This window comes from Talpa europaea (assembly GCF_964194135.1).
Source record: "Talpa europaea genome assembly, chromosome: 11".
Classification (NCBI taxonomy): domain Eukaryota; kingdom Metazoa; phylum Chordata; class Mammalia; order Eulipotyphla; family Talpidae; genus Talpa; species Talpa europaea.
The window spans coordinates 16,168,403-16,186,356 of record NC_140078.1 but is presented as its reverse complement, the minus strand read 5'-3'; the positions used below and the strand labels follow the sequence as shown (position 1 = coordinate 16,186,356).

General features: G+C 54.9%; 1 protein-coding gene across 1 annotated transcript in view; it reads left to right on the top strand.

Annotated features, from left to right (window-relative positions):
* The window catches only part of EBF4 (EBF family member 4), a gene marked incomplete at its 5' end in the record, with an annotated part of 47,476 nt that extends 29,809 nt beyond the window's left edge, over positions 1-17,667 (top strand). The window contains 10 exons of the mRNA XM_084246464.1: positions 9,417-9,498; positions 10,228-10,345; positions 10,454-10,587; positions 10,679-10,805; positions 12,457-12,545; positions 12,679-12,744; positions 12,843-13,020; positions 13,121-13,309; positions 16,149-16,346; positions 17,495-17,667. Of these exons, the coding sequence (XP_084102590.1) occupies positions 9,417-9,498; positions 10,228-10,345; positions 10,454-10,587; positions 10,679-10,805; positions 12,457-12,545; positions 12,679-12,744; positions 12,843-13,020; positions 13,121-13,309; positions 16,149-16,346; positions 17,495-17,565 (1,252 nt within the window). The 3' untranslated portion in view covers positions 17,566-17,667. The remainder of the gene's footprint in view (positions 1-9,416; positions 9,499-10,227; positions 10,346-10,453; positions 10,588-10,678; positions 10,806-12,456; positions 12,546-12,678; positions 12,745-12,842; positions 13,021-13,120; positions 13,310-16,148; positions 16,347-17,494) is intronic.
* Between the last annotated feature and the right edge of the window lie 287 nt (positions 17,668-17,954).

Below are 17,954 nucleotides of genomic sequence, written 5' to 3'. Positions count from 1 at the left end.
GGTTTGGATGCCAATCACAAGGACCTGAGTCCTTCAGCCACCCCTAGTTCAGGACAAGGACCTAAGGGGAAGACCTTTAGACAGCAGAAGCCAAGCTCAGGATCAGAGTGGCCCCCATGGTGAGACGGGTGAGGCTCTAGAGGAGACTGGACTGGAGGAGAGAAGTGCAGGCTTGAAGAAGCTTAGAGACCATGATTGGTGGAGTTGGAGGTGGCTAGTGAATGAAACGTCGGCACTTTTTTTTTTTAAGAAAGATTTTTTTTTTAAGATATATTTTTATTTATTTATACATGCACTGGGTACAGTCAGAAGCGCGGGAGGGTGAGAGAATTCACCAGAGCCAGAGTGGGGAGCAGAGCAGGCAGAAGGACCGAAGTACACTGCTGAGGGGAGCAGCGGGCGGCAGGAGAGGTCTGCGCGCCATGTGGGACCCTCCTCCGGTGGCCAGGGAGCAGCCCGGGATCGAACCGGCGCTGCAGAGGCTGCAGGCTGTGCCACCGGGGAGGCCCCAAACGTCTGCACTTTGAATGAGAAATGGTCTCCATAAAATGAAGGACTATTCAGGGTGGGAGGTCCAAGCAAACATGCAATGTCTGGCCAAAGAAGAAGGTCTCACCTTCTCAGCTTCAGTTTCTTCATTTCTAAAATGGAGTTGATTTGTGGAACGGTAGGGAGATGACAGAAGTTCATAAGCAGTATTTACGCAGTGCCCAGCACAGTGCCTGCCACACTATTGTTTCTTACCCTGCCTTCCCCTCACCCCACTGACCATCTTAGAGGATCAGGGCAGCTGAACCTAGGCATCAAGAAAGTTCAGGCAGAGCCAAGGAAGTGTTTCCTGACTCTCTAGTCGGAGATGAGCAAGAAGGAACTATGGGCCTCTGCCCAAGGCCTTGGGGTGTCCCGGACTGGGAACAGGTTTGTCTCTGAATAGGAAGCAGGGCACACTCAGCCTTCAGTCTGTTCTCTCTGCTCTGGGTCACTTGGCATATCATGGAAGGGGCCAGGCCTTCCCAGCCCCTCCTCTGCTTCTCAATGATTCATAAAGAGGAGGTGTCAAGGTCTCTGACCTTGGATCTTACTCACCACCCAAGCCCAGAGGAGCACATAACTTCTCTCCTTCAGACCCTTCCTCCTTTGAACCCCACATCACTCACAAGCACACCTTTCTACTCTATGACTGCCATCTGCCTGTTCCCCCCCTCCAACTTTTCTGTTCTCCCAGCGGAGTCATGTCCCGCATTCAGAGAAGAGTCCCTGGGCTGGGAGGGACATGCAGGGGATACATATGTGTCTGTGTCCACGCGGGCGCGGATGACTTCATGCTCAAGTGACCCACTGTGTGGACCTCTAGCCTCTCCCGGCCATGCCATGTGGGATGCCCCAAGCCCTCCCATTAGCCGCCTCTTCATCCCTTCTCCCTTCCCCTTAGGCCCGTTTGAGGAAAGTGGAGTCACCACTGTTCTTCATGGGCAGCTGGGGGGCCCTTAGAGTCTCTCCATCTCCTCTCCCCCTCTTCTCAGGCCCCATGCCCAGCCCTGAGGTTTGGAGAGCCTAGTAAGTGCCCTATCAACATGTTAATCAAATTACTTAGGAGCTAAAATTGACGCTGTTCATTAATTATACAAGATTATGCTAATTGTGCATGCAAATGCATGCAGGGGAACAGAAGGTGTTCAGGCGCATGGTGGGCCATTAGCATAGAGGATGGGGTGCGGGTGCATTGGCATGCTAATGTATGCGCCCTTGCTATTTATAGACCCCCCAGCCCATCTGTACTGCAGCCACCTCTGCCCTGGGTAGGGATCATGGTGGGGAGGCCAAGTCCAGGCTTGGCAGGTAGCTATGGCCCTGGGGACTGTTGCCCCAGGCCAGGGCCAGGAAGTGGCAAGGGCCACCCTCATGTAGGCCGCCCACACCTGCGCGTGAACCATCACACCAACCTCCTCTGTCATCGACCTGCTCTAGCCTAGGCCCTTAGGTGGCTCTTTCATCCCAGAGGCAAAATGATTCTTCTGAATGACCTGGTTGGTGAGGTACTCCCTGCTGATTCCACACAGGGTCCAAATCCCTCGTGATTTGGTGCCAACTCTCCCAGGTCCTGTTCCACTACTGCCCTCCTCAGTTTTGTCAGGCACCGCTGGGAAAGCATGATGTGCATGCCCCTGCCCCCTGGCAGACCATCAGGTTCCTCTGCATGAGTAGACCCTGCTTTCCAATTCTCTTCCAGGAAAAATGTCCCTGATCCCCACGACCCAAATGCCCAAGGCCACACGTGACCCCTGGGAGCCCTTCTGTGGCTGCTGCAGATGCTCCTGCTGTGCCCCCACTCACTGGATGTATTTGGGGCTTCTCTCTTGCCTGCTGGAATACCATTTCCTTAAGGTCTTTCATGCTAGACCCCACCTCCTGACACACAGAAGGTGGGTGATGCATCCTGCAGTGGGTGCATTGAATGAATGAGGGCGAGTGGTCCAGCCATCGTGTCATCCTCTGTCCTCGAGCTGGGAGCAGACGCAGCCTGCCCCAGAAAATGTTCTGCTTCTTCTGAGGCTCATGACCTCAAAGGCAAGTCCCTTGGGGTGAAAATTAGCAGAACACCTCCCCCCCCATACACACTTCTTCCCCCCACACACACACACACACTTCCCACACACACACACACACACACACACACACTTCTCCCATCCCAAACTGAAACACCAACTTTGAACTTAGAAATAAATACCTAGTTTGACTCTACCCTTTGCTCCAAATCTGCTTTGTTTCTGAAGGCTTCGAGGGCTGCTCTGTGGCTTCTCCCAAACCCAAGCACCTGTTAGTATCACGGCCTTTTTCTAGAGCTCCTGTCTTAGATGGTAGCCATGAGCCACATGCGACCTTTTAAACTAATTTATTACTCTAATTAAGCTGAAATTTAAATTTTTATTTCTCAGTCACACCAGCCACATTTCAAACGTTCAGTAGTCCCATGTGGCTGATGGCTGTTATCTTGGGAAAGTTCTATTGGACAGTGTTTGTAATCTAGACATTAGCTTTTCTTGTTCCCGATAGTCCTGTAGCTGAAGGCACCCTTGGACTCAGTCCAGCTCTTTCCGTTACTCACAGCTTTCTCCTTGGAAGTGGGAACATTACTTGAACTCTCAAGTATCTCAAGGGGATGTAAGGAGGGAAAAGCTGGTGAAAAGCTCTGTGACATGGTTTCTTAGGATGAGACTCCTAGAAACAGAGCCGGAGATGGGGAGTCTCCTGAAAGTGATTCAGGGGAGGAGACTTCTCAAGAGAACCAGTGAGAGAAGCAGGAGGGTGGGAGAAGGAGCTGAGCAAGGAGAAGGCCTCTGCTGGACACACCATTGGCCGGCCGCCGTTGGGAGCTCGGGAGATGACCAGCTCCTCCCCCTTGTGAGGGCGTCTGTCTGGGGCTGTGGAATGCAGATGCAGTGCGCGCATTCTGATTAAGGATAGTTCTCCAGCAGTGAGGGCAGCTGTGAGCCCTATAACTGCCAACACTCACAGCAGCTGGGGTGATAGGGGAGTCCTGGTGGGCACCGCCTATTATGGAATACCTAGACACTGCCTTCCAAAGATGCTCCACTCCCACTCTGCTCCCAACCCGCTGAGACCCTGGAGTTTGACAATGGACTTGCATCAGTCCCCTCCACGTTTCCCTTCTGTAGTGTCTCTTTTGCATCAAGTTCTACACTAGGGAGCTTTTCTTCTGCGCTGGTGTCTCCCCTACCAAGTTATGTGTGATGCAAATATTTGCACTTGAGTTATATTCCATCCTGCATTTGCTTTCTTGGTAGGAAATACTCCATTGACAAGGAAGGCTCATGTTAATTTCACCTTCAGTATTATTTACAGGGAGGAATAACAAGCACTTATAAAGAAATGGCTAGGAAGCCTGGGCTAGCTAAGTTCAGGATGTGTATGTTGGTGTGAGAATGACTTTACCTTTCATCTAAATCATGTGCTTCAGAGTCAGGATGCACAGTACCCTACTTCAGGTGCTTTGTTAACTGGATGACCACTGGTCACAGCTCTTCACCTGGTCTCTTCTTAAACTTTTTGTTGTAAAGAGCACATAGAATAGAATAATGAACCCCATGTAACCTTCACTGAGTTTCACCAATGACCAATTCTTGATTCATCCTGTGTATCTTGTCTTTCATCCTGAAAATCTCAGACTGAGAGTCACAGTTACAATAGCCAAGGTCCAAAACTTGAAGCAAGAGGACCTGAGTGTCTCCTCTGCAAGCCTGATGATTTTGCAACCTTAAGGAAATCCCCCTGTAATTGCTCACACGGTCCTTGCACAGACTGCCTCTTGGGGCTGCTTCTGCATTTGAAGGAGGGCTGGCTGCACGTAGCTGGGGCAGAATCAAACTCTGAGAACCCCAATTAGAGGGACTTTTCCAGGACTCTTGTCAATATTACCAGTTCATAAGACCAGAAGTTCACATCCTGACTTTCTCATTTACTTGGGCTTTGTAGCTTACTCTTGCTTATCCTTGGTTTTCTTATCTGTAAAGTGAGAATGGTACCAGAACTACACCATCTCAGGACTGGGAGAGGATTCAACAAGAGTGCCAGTGATGAGCTCAACAGAGCCCTAGGCACTTGCTAAGTATTTGATAAATTAGGCACCAATCATTTTTTAAAATTTTATAGTTTTGCATTTTATTTGTAACTCATGCTTGTATTTATGGTGTTTTCTACATTCTTTTTTTTAAAAAAGATTTGTTTTTATTTATTTATGGATACAAGAACAGGGGTATAGGCCAGAGGTATGGGGGTGAGAGGATTCACCAGAGACAGGGTGGGAGCAGAACAGGAGGATCTACCAAAATACACTGCTGAGGGGAGCAGCGGGTGAGACAGGAGAGGTTTGCTACGCAATGTGGGTCAGTTCCCTGGCTGGGTGATTGAACTCATGCCTTAGTGGCTGGCAATAGCTTGATAGTGCTGAGACTTTAGCCCCTGCACCACCTGAGAGGCCCTGGTGTTTTCTACATTCTAATGGCAGTTTGTACCACTCTTTTTGTGAGGCCCAGATGAGAAGACCATACCCCCAGAGACTCTCACAGCCACAATAGGTGTGGCACTGGGCACAGGTGCTGCCCCCGCCAGGGGACATCTTAAAATGCTCACCCATCATGGCCCATGGGGGTACTCTGGTGAGCCAGGTCTGGGGAGTTAGCCTTGTCTGATTTCCTCACCCACCCAAATTGTAGCCAGACAGGGAAAAGGAGTGGGGAACAGCCAGTGGGGAACTTGGAGGGAGGCTAAGAAACACCCCCACCCTCCTCTCTCACCCCTTACTCTCCCCTCTGGGTTCATCCAGGCCCAGGGACAGGTGCTTTCCTGGTGACAAGCAGGGCTTCCTAGCCCCTTGACAAAGTGATATCCTTTCCTGCCTCAGGTCCCTGTGGGAGGCCCCAGGCCCAGATCTTTGTCCCTTGTCCTCATTTAGCCAGACCTTGCCAGTGAGTACACACACACAGAGATACACACAGAGACACAGAGACACACACTCAGAAACACACACAGACATAGACACACATACACACACACACACACACACACACCGTGTATGAAAAGATGTGGAGGGAGCCGCTGGAGGAGGGAGGAGGAAGGGACATGTGACAAAGAGCAGAGTATAATTTCCTAGTTAGATACAAAGCTAATGTCCATAAGAAAATAAAATTGCAAACGTTTAATTTCTCTACCTAACAGAAACTGTTTACTTCTCCCACCAAAATCATTTGCATCTTACCAGTTTTCTACAAATTAGCACCTACCTTTACAGAATCTGGGCCCCGATCAGTAAATATGAGTCAGTTACTTTCCCCTAGAGAATTGGATCACCGGTAGGTGGTCGTGTTAGCACCAAACTCTCGAGCAGCGTCTAGGGCAAAGATAATGCAAACCACAGGTGGAATTTTTTTAAATTTTACTTTTTAAATTTTCTAGTAGCTTCCTATTAAAGAACAAAAAGAAACTGGTAAAATTAATTGTGACAGTGTATTTTATTTAACCTAAGATCTCTGAACTATCGTCTCAGCATGTACGCAATACAGAATTTTACTGAGCTATTTTTACTATTTTTACTGAGCTATTTTCTTTTTCAAACTAAGTCTGAAATACGATGAGTGTTTAACACTTACAGCACCTTTCAATTCAGACCAGCCCCGCTCAGCAGGGCTGCCCTGCCGCTGCCGAGAGAGCAGCTGCAAAGCCAAAGCCGCGTTCCTCAAACTGGAGGTGCCTCGAGGTGTCTCTGTCACCTGCAGGGCTTATGAGGCACAGATGCTGCACCCCCCCACCAAGAGATTCTGACTGCAGATCTGGACAGGGCCTGAGATTCTGCATTTCCAGCAAGCTCACAAGTGCTGCTGAAGCCGCTCATCTGGAAGCCTCTTTGGAAACCACTGTCTTAGGATGACTTCCATGAGACCCACGTCACCTTTTTGCCATACTCCTAAATTGTGGGTCATTTTTCTTACAGCCTGAGGCTGACCCCGGAGGAGGGGCAGCAGGAACAACAGGCTCTGCATGTCTGCACTTGCTCTGCCTCCAGGTGCGGGTGCAGCACCAGCTAGGAGCAGCCTGGCAGTGGACTCTCACCAGGTGGCAGTGGGTGAGAGTTCAGCAGCACTCCTGTGGTTGGCATGGACCCTGTGCAGCTAAGCCAGAGGCTCAGGGAGAAGGGGAAGGGGGCTGACCCTCAACACCTGCTAGAGGGCCCAGGCCTCCGCGGCTGCACTTACTCTAGGTCACTCGGCAGGTAACAGCAATCAGGTAACTGAGCTTCCCAGGGTGGGTCTGCATAGATGGAGGGTTCAGCCGGGCTCTTTGCTCTCAGGAAGGGGGGCTCCCCGAAGCCTAGAGTGGCCAGAAAAGACTGGCTGGACTGGGAGTGGGAGTTGGCATGAGCCCAAAGGACAAAGGCCACCTGCACTGGAAAGAAAAAGTGGGGACAGTCACCGCACGAGGGCTGTAGGAGGAACAGGAGCTTCCCCAGGAAAGCTAGGACCGCGCAGGTGATGGCAGCCCAAAGTCTTGGGTGATCAGAAATAAAGTCCCCAGACAGGACTGGAAGGTGCCCCAGCAGCCATCAGTCTCTACTCTCCTGGTTCATGGGGGGACCGTCCTCCTGCATCCAGGGGTGCAAAGAATTTGCCCCTTCCTCTTGATCCTGTAGGTTTGGGGGAGGGACAGGCATGTGCCGGAGGTGAAGGAAGTGTGTCCCCTGGGGGCACGCCTATGCTTGTAATATCCAAGGGTTAATCCCCATCAGGGGGATTGAGTCCTGGCCCTGTTTCCCTCCTCCTGCAGGCACCGTGTACATGGCTGAGCACATGAATGTGGATTGAAGTGACCTGTTGTGGGCCATGTGTAACTAGGGTGGAACATGTGTGATGTGACTGCTGTGCACATAGGGGTGTCCACACCAAGGGGCGTCTTACAGGGGTGCAGGAAGTCATTGTTGTGGCATATAATGTGAGATAAATGGAGTATCTATACCATTCGAATATGCTATTTAGGAGCATTTGAGGTGTCTGCACCTTGGGGTGACCTGTAGGGTACACAGGGCATCTACATTGTGGTGACTGCTATTTGGGGGCACATAAGTTGTCAGCACTGTGGGGTATCCTGTGGGCATATACAGCATGTCTGCATAGAAGGTGTGTACTCACAGGGGGTGCAGATACATGGGGGTGTACAGATCTATGTTATATGAAAGTATTTTGGGGGGTGTCTACCGTAGGTAAAAATTCATACTCTCTCTATGGAAAAGGAACTAAAGGGGTTTCCCAGAGGGGTACCCACTGGGTGGAGGAATTTGACAGGAGCTGAGGGATCAGGGGCAGGGCTGGGGGGAGGACCATCTCTAGGAAAGCATCACTGCCAGCTCCCAAGCACCAGACACCTCTGATCCATGGGCTTGTCCGTCCCTCCCAGCACTGTGTGAGGATGAGGCTTTAAGGATCTGTAACAAGTCTTCCTCTGAATGTGAACTTCATGCGTGGAGGCCACTTGGATGAGTGACATAGATGTCCAAATGGAGGGTTCCAATGGGGGGGATAGTGACCCGAGGAGCTCCTAGGGTAGCCCAGGAGGCTCTCCTCATGCCATGACCCCCACAGGCTCTAGCCCCACACACAGAACTTGTAAAGGGTATTGCCCCACGTGCTCACAGAGTCTTGCTAAGACTGATAGTGATATTCTTCTGTTTGCTGAGAGTACAACAGTCAGGTTGCCTCACTGGCACACAGTAGGGACTAAGCCCCACCACCCCAGTCTGGAAGGACTGGAGGGCCAAGTGCTCATGTGTTTGTCTAAAGCATAGCCTCATCACTGCACATACTGTGCTTTTTTCCAATTACGATGTGTGAGAAGGAAGGCATTCGCTGTGCACCTACCTGCTTGGCGTGTCTGCGGTGCACATGATGGGGACAGGCGCTGCGGGATTAGTCTTTTGCTGTGTTGAATGAATATACAGTATGTCTGAGGGAGGCCTGTTGGAGGGAATGTGCTGGGGCAGAGAGGCTGCCATGTTGAGCGGGATCTGCTGTGATGGAAGGGAGTTTGTTGTAGGGAAGATTCTGCTGTGGAGGAAGGGAGGACCTGCTATGCGGGTGACTGTGCAGGATTAGCAATGAGCGGATTTGGGGTAATCATACACAACATAAAGTGTATCCGTGTGCCAACTCTCTGTGTTCCGTGTTCTTTCTGTGCATACACTATGTAAAATGAGCATACATTGCACAGGATGGTAGAGTGTGTTTAGTATACCACATGTGAGGAATGCAGGTTGCATGTGGAGTGTATCATCTGTGAAGATTATACAGCATGTGTGGTGACTATATTTTGTGAGTAAAAGGTATAAGGAATATACAGTTTGTATAAAGGATATCCTGTTTATATTGAGTATACGTTGTATGGATGCACTCTGTGATGGGTGTATACTATATGTAGGGGTGTAGACAAATATATGGAATATTTACAGATAAGTGTGAGTCCATGCTCCATTTAGAGTATTCCTAGTGTCTGTGATGAGTATAATTTATGAGTAACTGCAAATAGGATGTATCTAATGGATATACTCTAAGACGAATATCCTTTGTTATGGGTATGAGGAGTATAGACTTTGTGGGACAGGTAAGTATGGGGTGATCTGCACAGGGTGGGGGGATTCCGTGTAGTGACCAGTTGGTGAGGTCTACTTGATTCTTATCGGGCACCTTGAGTGTAGGCAGCTTGTGGTGGGAATACGGGGTCTGTGCCTGTGTGTGAGCCAGCGGAGGTGGGCGTCACCCTGCAGAGGAGGCGTGGCAGGAAGCAGCTGGATCTTCATCTGTTTCCAGAACCCCCAGCCCCTTGAGCCCACTGCCCATGCTGTGCTGTTTCAGGTTCTTCCTCAAGTTCTTCCTCAAATGCAACCAGAATTGCCTAAAGAATGCTGGGAATCCCCGAGACATGCGCCGCTTCCAGGTGGGTCTGGGAAGAGGGTTTCCCCCTTGTAAACCAGCCCTTGCCTGATAGTGGGTGACAGGGGAGGCTGTGGCACTGCTACCCTGGAAGAGGCCCCCCAGGGCAAATCTCTGCCCAGCCTTGCTCCAGGGCCTGGTGCCAGCTGGGGGTGGGGCAGCTTGGGTCTTAACTTATGCTGGCTGCCAAGGGAGGCTTCATTAGAGTCCCACTTAAGGAGATGCTAATTGTGACATTTTTACATGATTAACGACCCAGCTAATTTGCATAGCCTGAAGCAGAGAGCAGCTGCCCTTAGCACATCCCCAACCTGCACACCTCTCCCAGTCAAGGGGGCTCCCCCTGATGGGTTCTCAGGCTGACGCTGCCCCCCTCCCGTCAACACTGTCACTCCCACTTGCTAAGAGCCACAGAGCTACAGCCTGGGGTGTGTGTTCGCAGAAACTGTAGCCACTCTTTGCCCAAGTAACCAGAGTTTTGGGGGGACTTTTGATTTTTTTTTTTAGCTCCCCGAGGTCAATTCCTAGAGATTGTGCCTCTAGGGGGTATCACAGAACCCAGCTGCCCTCCTTCCACTAGCTCAGTCCCTGAGGGGCTGAAGCCCTTCCCGTGGCCGTGCCTCTGACCCTGAATTTCAGCAAGCAGCCAGGACCTCAAGTTTCAGGTTCCCCATACCATTCCCCTTCCGGGAGCCCCTGGGTCTCAGGCAGGCTGTCGTGGCTCTCCCTGCAGGTGGTGGTGTCCACAACGGTGAGCGTGGACGGACACGTGCTGGCCGTGTCCGACAACATGTTTGTGCACAACAACTCCAAGCATGGCCGCAGGGCGCGCCGCCTGGACCCCTCCGAAGGTCAGGACCCCCAGCCCAGCCCCGGCTGCCTGGGCCCAGCCAGTCACTCCCCACACCCCCCACCTTGGCGGGCTCCTGACATGGTTCCTCCCCTGCCTCCCTTCCCAGCTGCCACCCCCTGCATCAAGGCCATCAGTCCCGGGGAGGGCTGGACCACGGGCGGCGCCACCGTCATTGTCATCGGAGACAACTTCTTCGACGGGTTGCAGGTCGTGTTCGGGAACGTACTCGTGTGGAGCGAGGTGGGCCACCCCCGCCAGTCTCCCTCTGGGCCTAGTGGCAGGCCCTCGGATCCCCGGGTCGAACCCGCAGGCCTCCCCTCTCCCCTCGCAGCTCATCACGCCCCATGCCATCCGGGTGCAGACGCCCCCGAGGCACATCCCCGGGGTGGTGGAGGTGACCCTCTCCTACAAGTCCAAGCAATTTTGCAAAGGAGCCCCCGGCCGCTTTGTCTACACAGGTAAGGAGGCAGGTGGGGGAGGGGAGGCCTCAGGTTGACAGAGGGAGCCCCACCCTGTGCAGGGCTACTACCTAGTCTCAGGGTTAGCAGATATTTACCCTGCAGGCCAGGCTGCCCAAGCGGCTGCTCCCCTCATCCCACCTATACCCCAGGACCTTCCTCTTCAGTACCTATTTCCTTGCGCTTCTCTGTTCTATTCCCTGGCCTCTGGCTCTTTAGTCCCCTGCCATGACTGGATCCTCACCAGCCTGGACATTCTCTTGGCCTCCAGCTTTATCCAAGTCTTCTCTTTCCCCATCCCCAACCCCTCACACACTCCCCTGGATCTAGAAACTCTCCATGGGGATGGTTATTTCAAAGGTGTCCCTCACACACTCCCCTGGATCTAGAAACTCTCCATGGGGATGGTTATTTCAAAGGTGTCCCTCACACACTCCCCTGGATCTAGAAACTCTCCATGGGGATGGTTATTTCAAAGGTGTCCCTCAAACAGGCTCTTTGCTTCCCAAATTCTCCCTAGATCTCTTGGTTTCCCCAGGTCACCCCAGGCCTCACTATGCATGCACACAAAAAACACCCCATGCATGAAGCCAAGGCATGGAGCTAACATAAGAGGTGAATGAAAGTCACTCATTGAGGATGATGCATAGGAACCCCACCACCACCACCACCACCACCACCACACACACACACACACACACACACACTGTATTTGACTACTGGCCAGGACCCTCTCCACCAGCATCCCCTGGCCCTGCCTCAGCCCTAGTCACCCACATCTCCCTCTTCCCCCCAGCCGTCCTGTCAGGTATTTCTCCAAGCCCTTGGAGGGGGAAAGAGGATGGAGAGGGGGAGCAGTGAATGCTGTATGTGTGGGGTTGGGGTCCAATGGAGTCTCACTTTGGCTGCCCAGGAAAACTTCCTGGAAGGAATGTGGATTAGACTGGGCTATGCTGGGAAGGCAGGGGTTAACAGGGAGAAGTAGTTCAGAGAGAAGGCAAGGCAATTGCAAAGACCCATAATGGGTGGTTTTTGCTTTGGGGAACACTAAAGAAAATTCACTAAACCTGAAGTTGGAGGTGGAGAGGTCAGGTAGGGATTTGAAGCTGGTGATTACATCCAGGCCAGGCTGCCAGAGGGAGTGGAAGAAGAAAGAGAGAAGGATGTCTTGAAACCTGGTCGGGAGGCTGCTGCATCCTCCCGAGAGCCTGGGGTGCCTGCCGGTTCCTTCCTGGGGACACGCAGACCTCTCAGGGTTAGGTGTCGCTGAGTCCACCTGGCTGTGATAAGCGGAGTGATGGGTTTCTCTTTTGTAATGCATATGTTCCTAGTAAGACCAAATGCAGAAACTTCCTCCACTCCTGCCCCTGGGAATCTAGAAGCAAATATGGACATACAGTTTCCTTTTCAAAATCCCAGAAATGATTTCAAGTGCTTGTGTGTCAATGGCAAGGGCCTGGCTCAGAAATATTTCTTGAATGAATGGGCTAAAGGGAATTGAAATTTCCCAGACCCTTGCTGTCCCGGAGAGATTTGGGCTGGACTGACTGATGAAGGGGCTCCGGGAGAGGCTCCAGGACGGGTGGCTGGCGGGCTAGGTCCTGCACCTGGCTGGGAGGGGGCGCCCTCCAAACGACACCCCTCTTCCCAGCCCTGAATGAGCCCACTATTGACTACGGATTCCAGAGACTGCAGAAAGTCATTCCCAGACACCCCGGAGATCCCGAGAGGCTACCCAAGGTACTCAGAGGGGCGCAGCGGGGCGGGGGCGAGGGTTCCCTATGGCCTCGGGGCCTGGGGAGGGGGCTCCGGGTCCCTGCGCCGCCCCCAGGGGCTGCCCTCGGGTCCGCGCTGTCTCCTCCCCTGCCCGCAGGAGGTGCTGTTGAAGCGGGCGGCCGACTTGGCGGAGGCTCTGTACGGAGTGCCCAGCAGTAACCAGGTAGGGCGCGTCCGCCCCCGGCTCGTGCGCCCCGCCCGGGGCTGCCCCCTTGCCGGCGCGCGCGGCTGCCCCGGCGGTGCCCCCTCTTGTCCCCGCAGGAGCTGCTCCTGAAGCGGGCTGCGGACGTGGCCGAGGCTCTGTACAGCGCCCCCCGCGCGCCCGCGCCGCTCGGCTCCCTGGCCCCGAGCCACCCGCACCCCGCCGTGGTGGGCATCAACGCCTTCAGCAGCCCGCTGGCCATCGCCGTCGGGGACGCCACGCCGGGCCCGGAGCCGGGTGCGTTGCCCCCGCCCCTCGCGCTCCCGCAGGTCCCCGCGGCGCAACGGCCCCTGGAGGCCCCCGCGGCGCTGCGCCCCTGACCGCCGCTTTCCCTTAGGCTACGCGCGCAGCTGCAGCAGCGCGTCGCCCCGCGGGTTCGCGCCCAGCCCCGGGTCGCAGCAGAGCAGCTACGGCAGCGGCCTCGGCGCCGGCCTCGGCGGTTACGGGGCGCCAGGCGTGGCCGGCCTCGGCGTGCCCGGGTCTCCGAGCTTCCTCAATGGCTCCACGGCCACCTCGCCCTTCGCCAGTGAGTGTCCCCTGCCCGCGGTGGGAGAGCCTGGGGCCCGGGGGAGCAGAATGGGGCTCCGCCCGCCCCCCTCCACCCCCCCGCCAGCCCCTAGGGGAGGAGCCTCCGGCGGCCGGCCCGGGAGCACGAGCCCCTCCGCGCTGCGTGCCCGCCCCCCAGCCCCGGGCCGAGCAGCTCTTGCACCTTTAGCTCTTTGCAGACCCCAGTTGCACACGTCACGTCTAGCCCTCCCCTCTTTCCGAAACCTCTGAATTAGGGGGCCGCCGGCTGAAACCTGGCGGCACCTCCTTTCCAGCCCATGCCAGGTTTTCGGGAGGTGCTTGGCGCCCCCTGCCGGAAGCCTGAGGAATCTCGGGGCTCGAGAAAAGTGGGCTTCCCCCTGGCCCGACGGGCGGCCGAGCCAGAGGCGGGAAGTGGTGGCTCCCTGATATCTGGGGCCAGAGCCAGAGAATTCCGTGTCGTTAAACAGCTGGATTCGGAGCTTGAGTGTCCACATCAAGAGCTGTCTCACGTTCAGCAAGTTACTTTAGGTGTCAGAGTTTCAGTTTTGCCTGTAAAATGGGATCCGTGCCACCCTCTTGCCTGGAATTGTCCTCAGATCTGAATGTGGTGCTGTGCTTAGGGGACCAGGCAAGTCAGAAGAGTGTGTGATTTCACAGCCCCAGCTCTGGACACTGACTGTCCTCTGCCTCCTGGAGGGGGGCAGCTGAGTGCTGCGTGGATGGGCCCCAGGCAGTTGTACTTCGGCCGGTCTGCGCTGCCTTAAAGTTCCTCCTTTCAACACCAAGTTTCAGAATAGCCAGTTTACAAGTCCTTTTAGCGTAGCTATTCAGCAGACATTTATAAAGCACCAGCTTTGTGCAAAACACTAGACAGCAGGCTTGGAGGCTAACTCATCTCCAGGCCTGCCAGTTGTAAGACATTGTACCTCAGGTCCTGCCGAGGCTGCTGAGACAGCAGCCAGATGAGAGAAAGCTGCCCGAGAAGCTGCTGGTGGCTTTTCCTGCTGCTCTGGTGCCTGTCCTTTGTCTTGTTTTCATTATTGCTGAGGACTGAAATATGCTGTCCCCTGCCTGGCCTTCCTTGGCTGACCTGTACCCTGGGTATTGCTCTTTCTGGCTGTGGGTTGAGCCTGGCTCTCTCCTTCTGGCCTGGGCCCAACTTCTGGGACCCAAAGACCTATCTGCCAGTGTCCACAGGGGCCATGACCCTCTGTGGTGGGCCCATCCCTCCTGACCCTTTGCTCGGGTCAGGTCCCACTGTTCCAGCTTCCCTTCAGCTCTGGGACAGCATGCTGACAGCTTCTCTCTGGATGGCCCCAGATTTGACACTGGTGGGGTCTGGAATGCCAACTAACCCCCACCCACATACACACAGTGCGGTCAGTAGGGGAGGAACACCCCACCCCAACCACAAAAGTCCCTCCATCCGGGGCCCTCCATTCTGCCAGAGGAGCAAGAACTCTATTGCTGCTTAAACCCCTCTCCCAGCATCAGCTGGGGACACCCTGGGCCCACCTAGAGATCAGACTCGTGTCATGATATTTCTTGACCAGGCTCACGGGGTCCCTGTCCACTCTTCACGCAGAGGACACTTGTGGCACAGCTCCAGGGGGTGTCATTCTCATTGTGTTTGCCAGGACATGCCTGAAGTGATATCCAGAACTACCCCTACCCAGGGGGTCTGGGGTTGCCCATTTGGGCCTTGCCTCAGTCTTCCCCTTCAGCCACCAACAGCCTGGCCTGACCCACTATGCCCAGTGCTGTTCAAGTTACAAAATGTGGGCCCTGGGTCTTGAGGTCGAGAGAGTATGTTTTCTGGCATTTGTCTCAGGCAGTGAGCATGTCCAAGGAGATGGCCATCCGTGGGACTGAGGACATCTGGAACAGGGGCTGCTGGTGAGGGCGTTCTTGCATCAAAGTGAGGAGGTGGGCAGGGGGAGGGGGTAGCTCTGATGCCAAAGGAGCCTTCTCTGGCTATTGCTATCCCCCCACCCCTGCTCCAGTGCCAGCTGCTTAGACAACACTCAAAACATAGCCTATTGGTATTTAGAAGAGAGAGGCAGGGACTTGTGTTCAGATGAAGATGTTGAAAGATGCCCTCGGCAGGAAGGAGGGGCAGGCCAAGCCTGTGTGTAAGGGGTCCCTGGCTATTCCCAGGACAGCAAGTCACAGCCCTGGGTGGCTAAGAGGCTGGAGAACAGGGAGATCTGGGGATGTGGATCCCTAAACCTCTCTTTGAAATCAATCAGCTGGAAGAGGGAACCTATTGTGGAGAATGTTAGGGTGCTTGTATGAGCTACGATCCTGGACAGAGAGGCCTTATGTCAGGAGTCTGTGTGCATCCCTGACCCTTGCCCCAGGCCTGCTATAAACCTCCATCTTTGACACTAACCTTGATGTCCATGGGCCCACCAAACTTTCTTCGCCTCTCAGAACCCCAGCGTTTTCAGCAGGAATCCCAGCCTGTTCCCTCTCTTGTCATCCCTAAACTGTAGAAGCATCTCCTAGTGTTTGATTTTGTTGGATAATCTGGTTCTACTTTCATTTTTACCTACGCTGGCCCTGTCAGCTCCAGCCCTGATAAAGAGTGTCTAGAACACCCTCTCCCAAAAAAGATGAGTGCCGGCCCAGGACCCTAGAGGCCTCCAGCCTGCCTGCAGACCTTACTCTCTGTTAGTCTCCAAGACCCTCACAGCCCCGAGTGAGGTCTGAGCCTGGTGCCCAGGTCAGCAGCCCATGCAGGGCCCCAACCAAGTTGCTCACTCTGGTGCTGTCTTCCTGTTGTGTCTCCCACCACCTCCCCTGCTACACCTGCCCCTCCCTGCCCCGCCCCGGAGTCATGCCCTCTAGCCCCCCGCTGGCCGCTGCCTCCTCCATGTCCCTCCCGGCCGCTGCCCCCACCACCAGCGTCTTCTCCTTCTCGCCTGTCAACATGATCTCCGCTGTCAAACAGAGGAGCGCCTTCGCCCCCGTGCTGCGCCCACCCAGCTCCCCACCCCAGGCCTGCCCCAGAGCCCACGGAGAGGGGCTTCCAGGTGAGTGACCGGTCCTGCCCCTCTGTGGCCTGGTGGAGAGTGGGGCTGGAGGGACCCACATTCACCAGAGTTGGTTGACGGCTTCTCCCTGGAGGATGCAGAGCAGGATGCTCTGCTGGGATCTGAAGAGAGCCACCTGGGCCCACTTCCCTGCACATACAGCCGGAGTGGTCGCCAGTCCGGATACTCTCAAATGCCCTTTGGGCGAGGTCTGAAAACCACTGCACAGCCCCTCCCCACTCAGCTGAGCCCAGAGGAAAGACCCAACCCTGCAGGAACCGGGCAGGGCTGCGCTCCCCCCTATGTCCACCAGGGGGCAGCACACCCCGCTCTCACGGACCCGGTCCTCCCTGGGTGGAGGGGAACTCATGGCGGAGATGCTTTGCCCAGCCTCCCCCGGGACCCCCAGCCCACCCCATTTCACCGAGAACCGGAGTCCACCTTCATTTTCTTCATGCCATTAGTGGGCTGGCTGTGACTTGTCATTTATCACTGTCCTCCAAGTGGACATCCAGCTGGGCTCTAGCCCGCAATGTGTAGCGAGTCAAAAAACCAGATGCTCCTGCGAAGGCTTGTTAAGTGACGCTCTGGGGTGATGTGAAGGGACACAGTTATTTTGGGGTAATTTTAACCTAAGTGTGTCCAGAACTTAAAATGTGAGGCATGGGGAAGGTCGGGCCACCAGCAGAGAGGACCACGCGGGGAGGGTGGGGGTGGTGATGTGCGATGGAAGCAGGGAGTTCCCGGGAGACAGGAGAGGGTAACTGCCACTGTGGGGCCTCAGGGGTGTCAGGCCTCTTTTTCCTTTCTGCCTGGCACTTGGCCACCTCCCTCCAGGCCCTGAGAGGGCCCCTCTGAAGGTAGCAGGGCTGGGAAGAAGAGCCCAGCATCACCTCTCCCCACTGAGGGAGCTAGGGGAGCAAAGCCTTGTGGGTTCACTTCCTAAGAGGCCTGAGAGGCTTCTCCCCTAAGTGTCAGCCATGCTGGCCTCAGGCAGGGCAAGGGCTGGTGACCACCTCAAGGCTCTCCACTGCTCGGCCCTCATAAGGTGCCGTAAGCATGCATGCTGTCCCCTGCCCAGGGAGGGACCGGCAGGTGAGGTCCCCTGACAACACAGAGCTCCTGGCTCCTCTCCTTGCTTCACACAGACCAGCCTTTTGAGGATTCTGACAAGTTCCACTCTCCAGCCCGGGGGCTTCAGGGTCTGGCGTACTCCTAATGCCGGTAGGTTCCTGCTTGAATCCTGCCTCCTCCCCTGGCCCTTGATGGGCCCCAATGGCCTTTGCAGGGCTGGGTGGGCTCCAGGCTCCCTCTCCAGGGCCTTTGGGCCACATAGCCCACCCCAGTAACCCAAGCTGAACAGTGGCAAGAAGTGGCTGCCTGCCCCCTGCAGCCAGCCGTGCTCCAGGACCTCTTCTCTTGTTCTCCCTACTAGGTCGGCAGGTGTGGCCCCCACTGAGCCAGGACTGGAGGTTCCTCTGGGATTCACATCCTTGCCTGGGATGGAGGCACAGACAGACGCAGGGCCAGGGCTGCAGGCAGACCTCAACCCATGGGCCTGAACAGGAGAGCCCCAGTTCAGGGACCGTCCCCATCCAGACCCCAGGC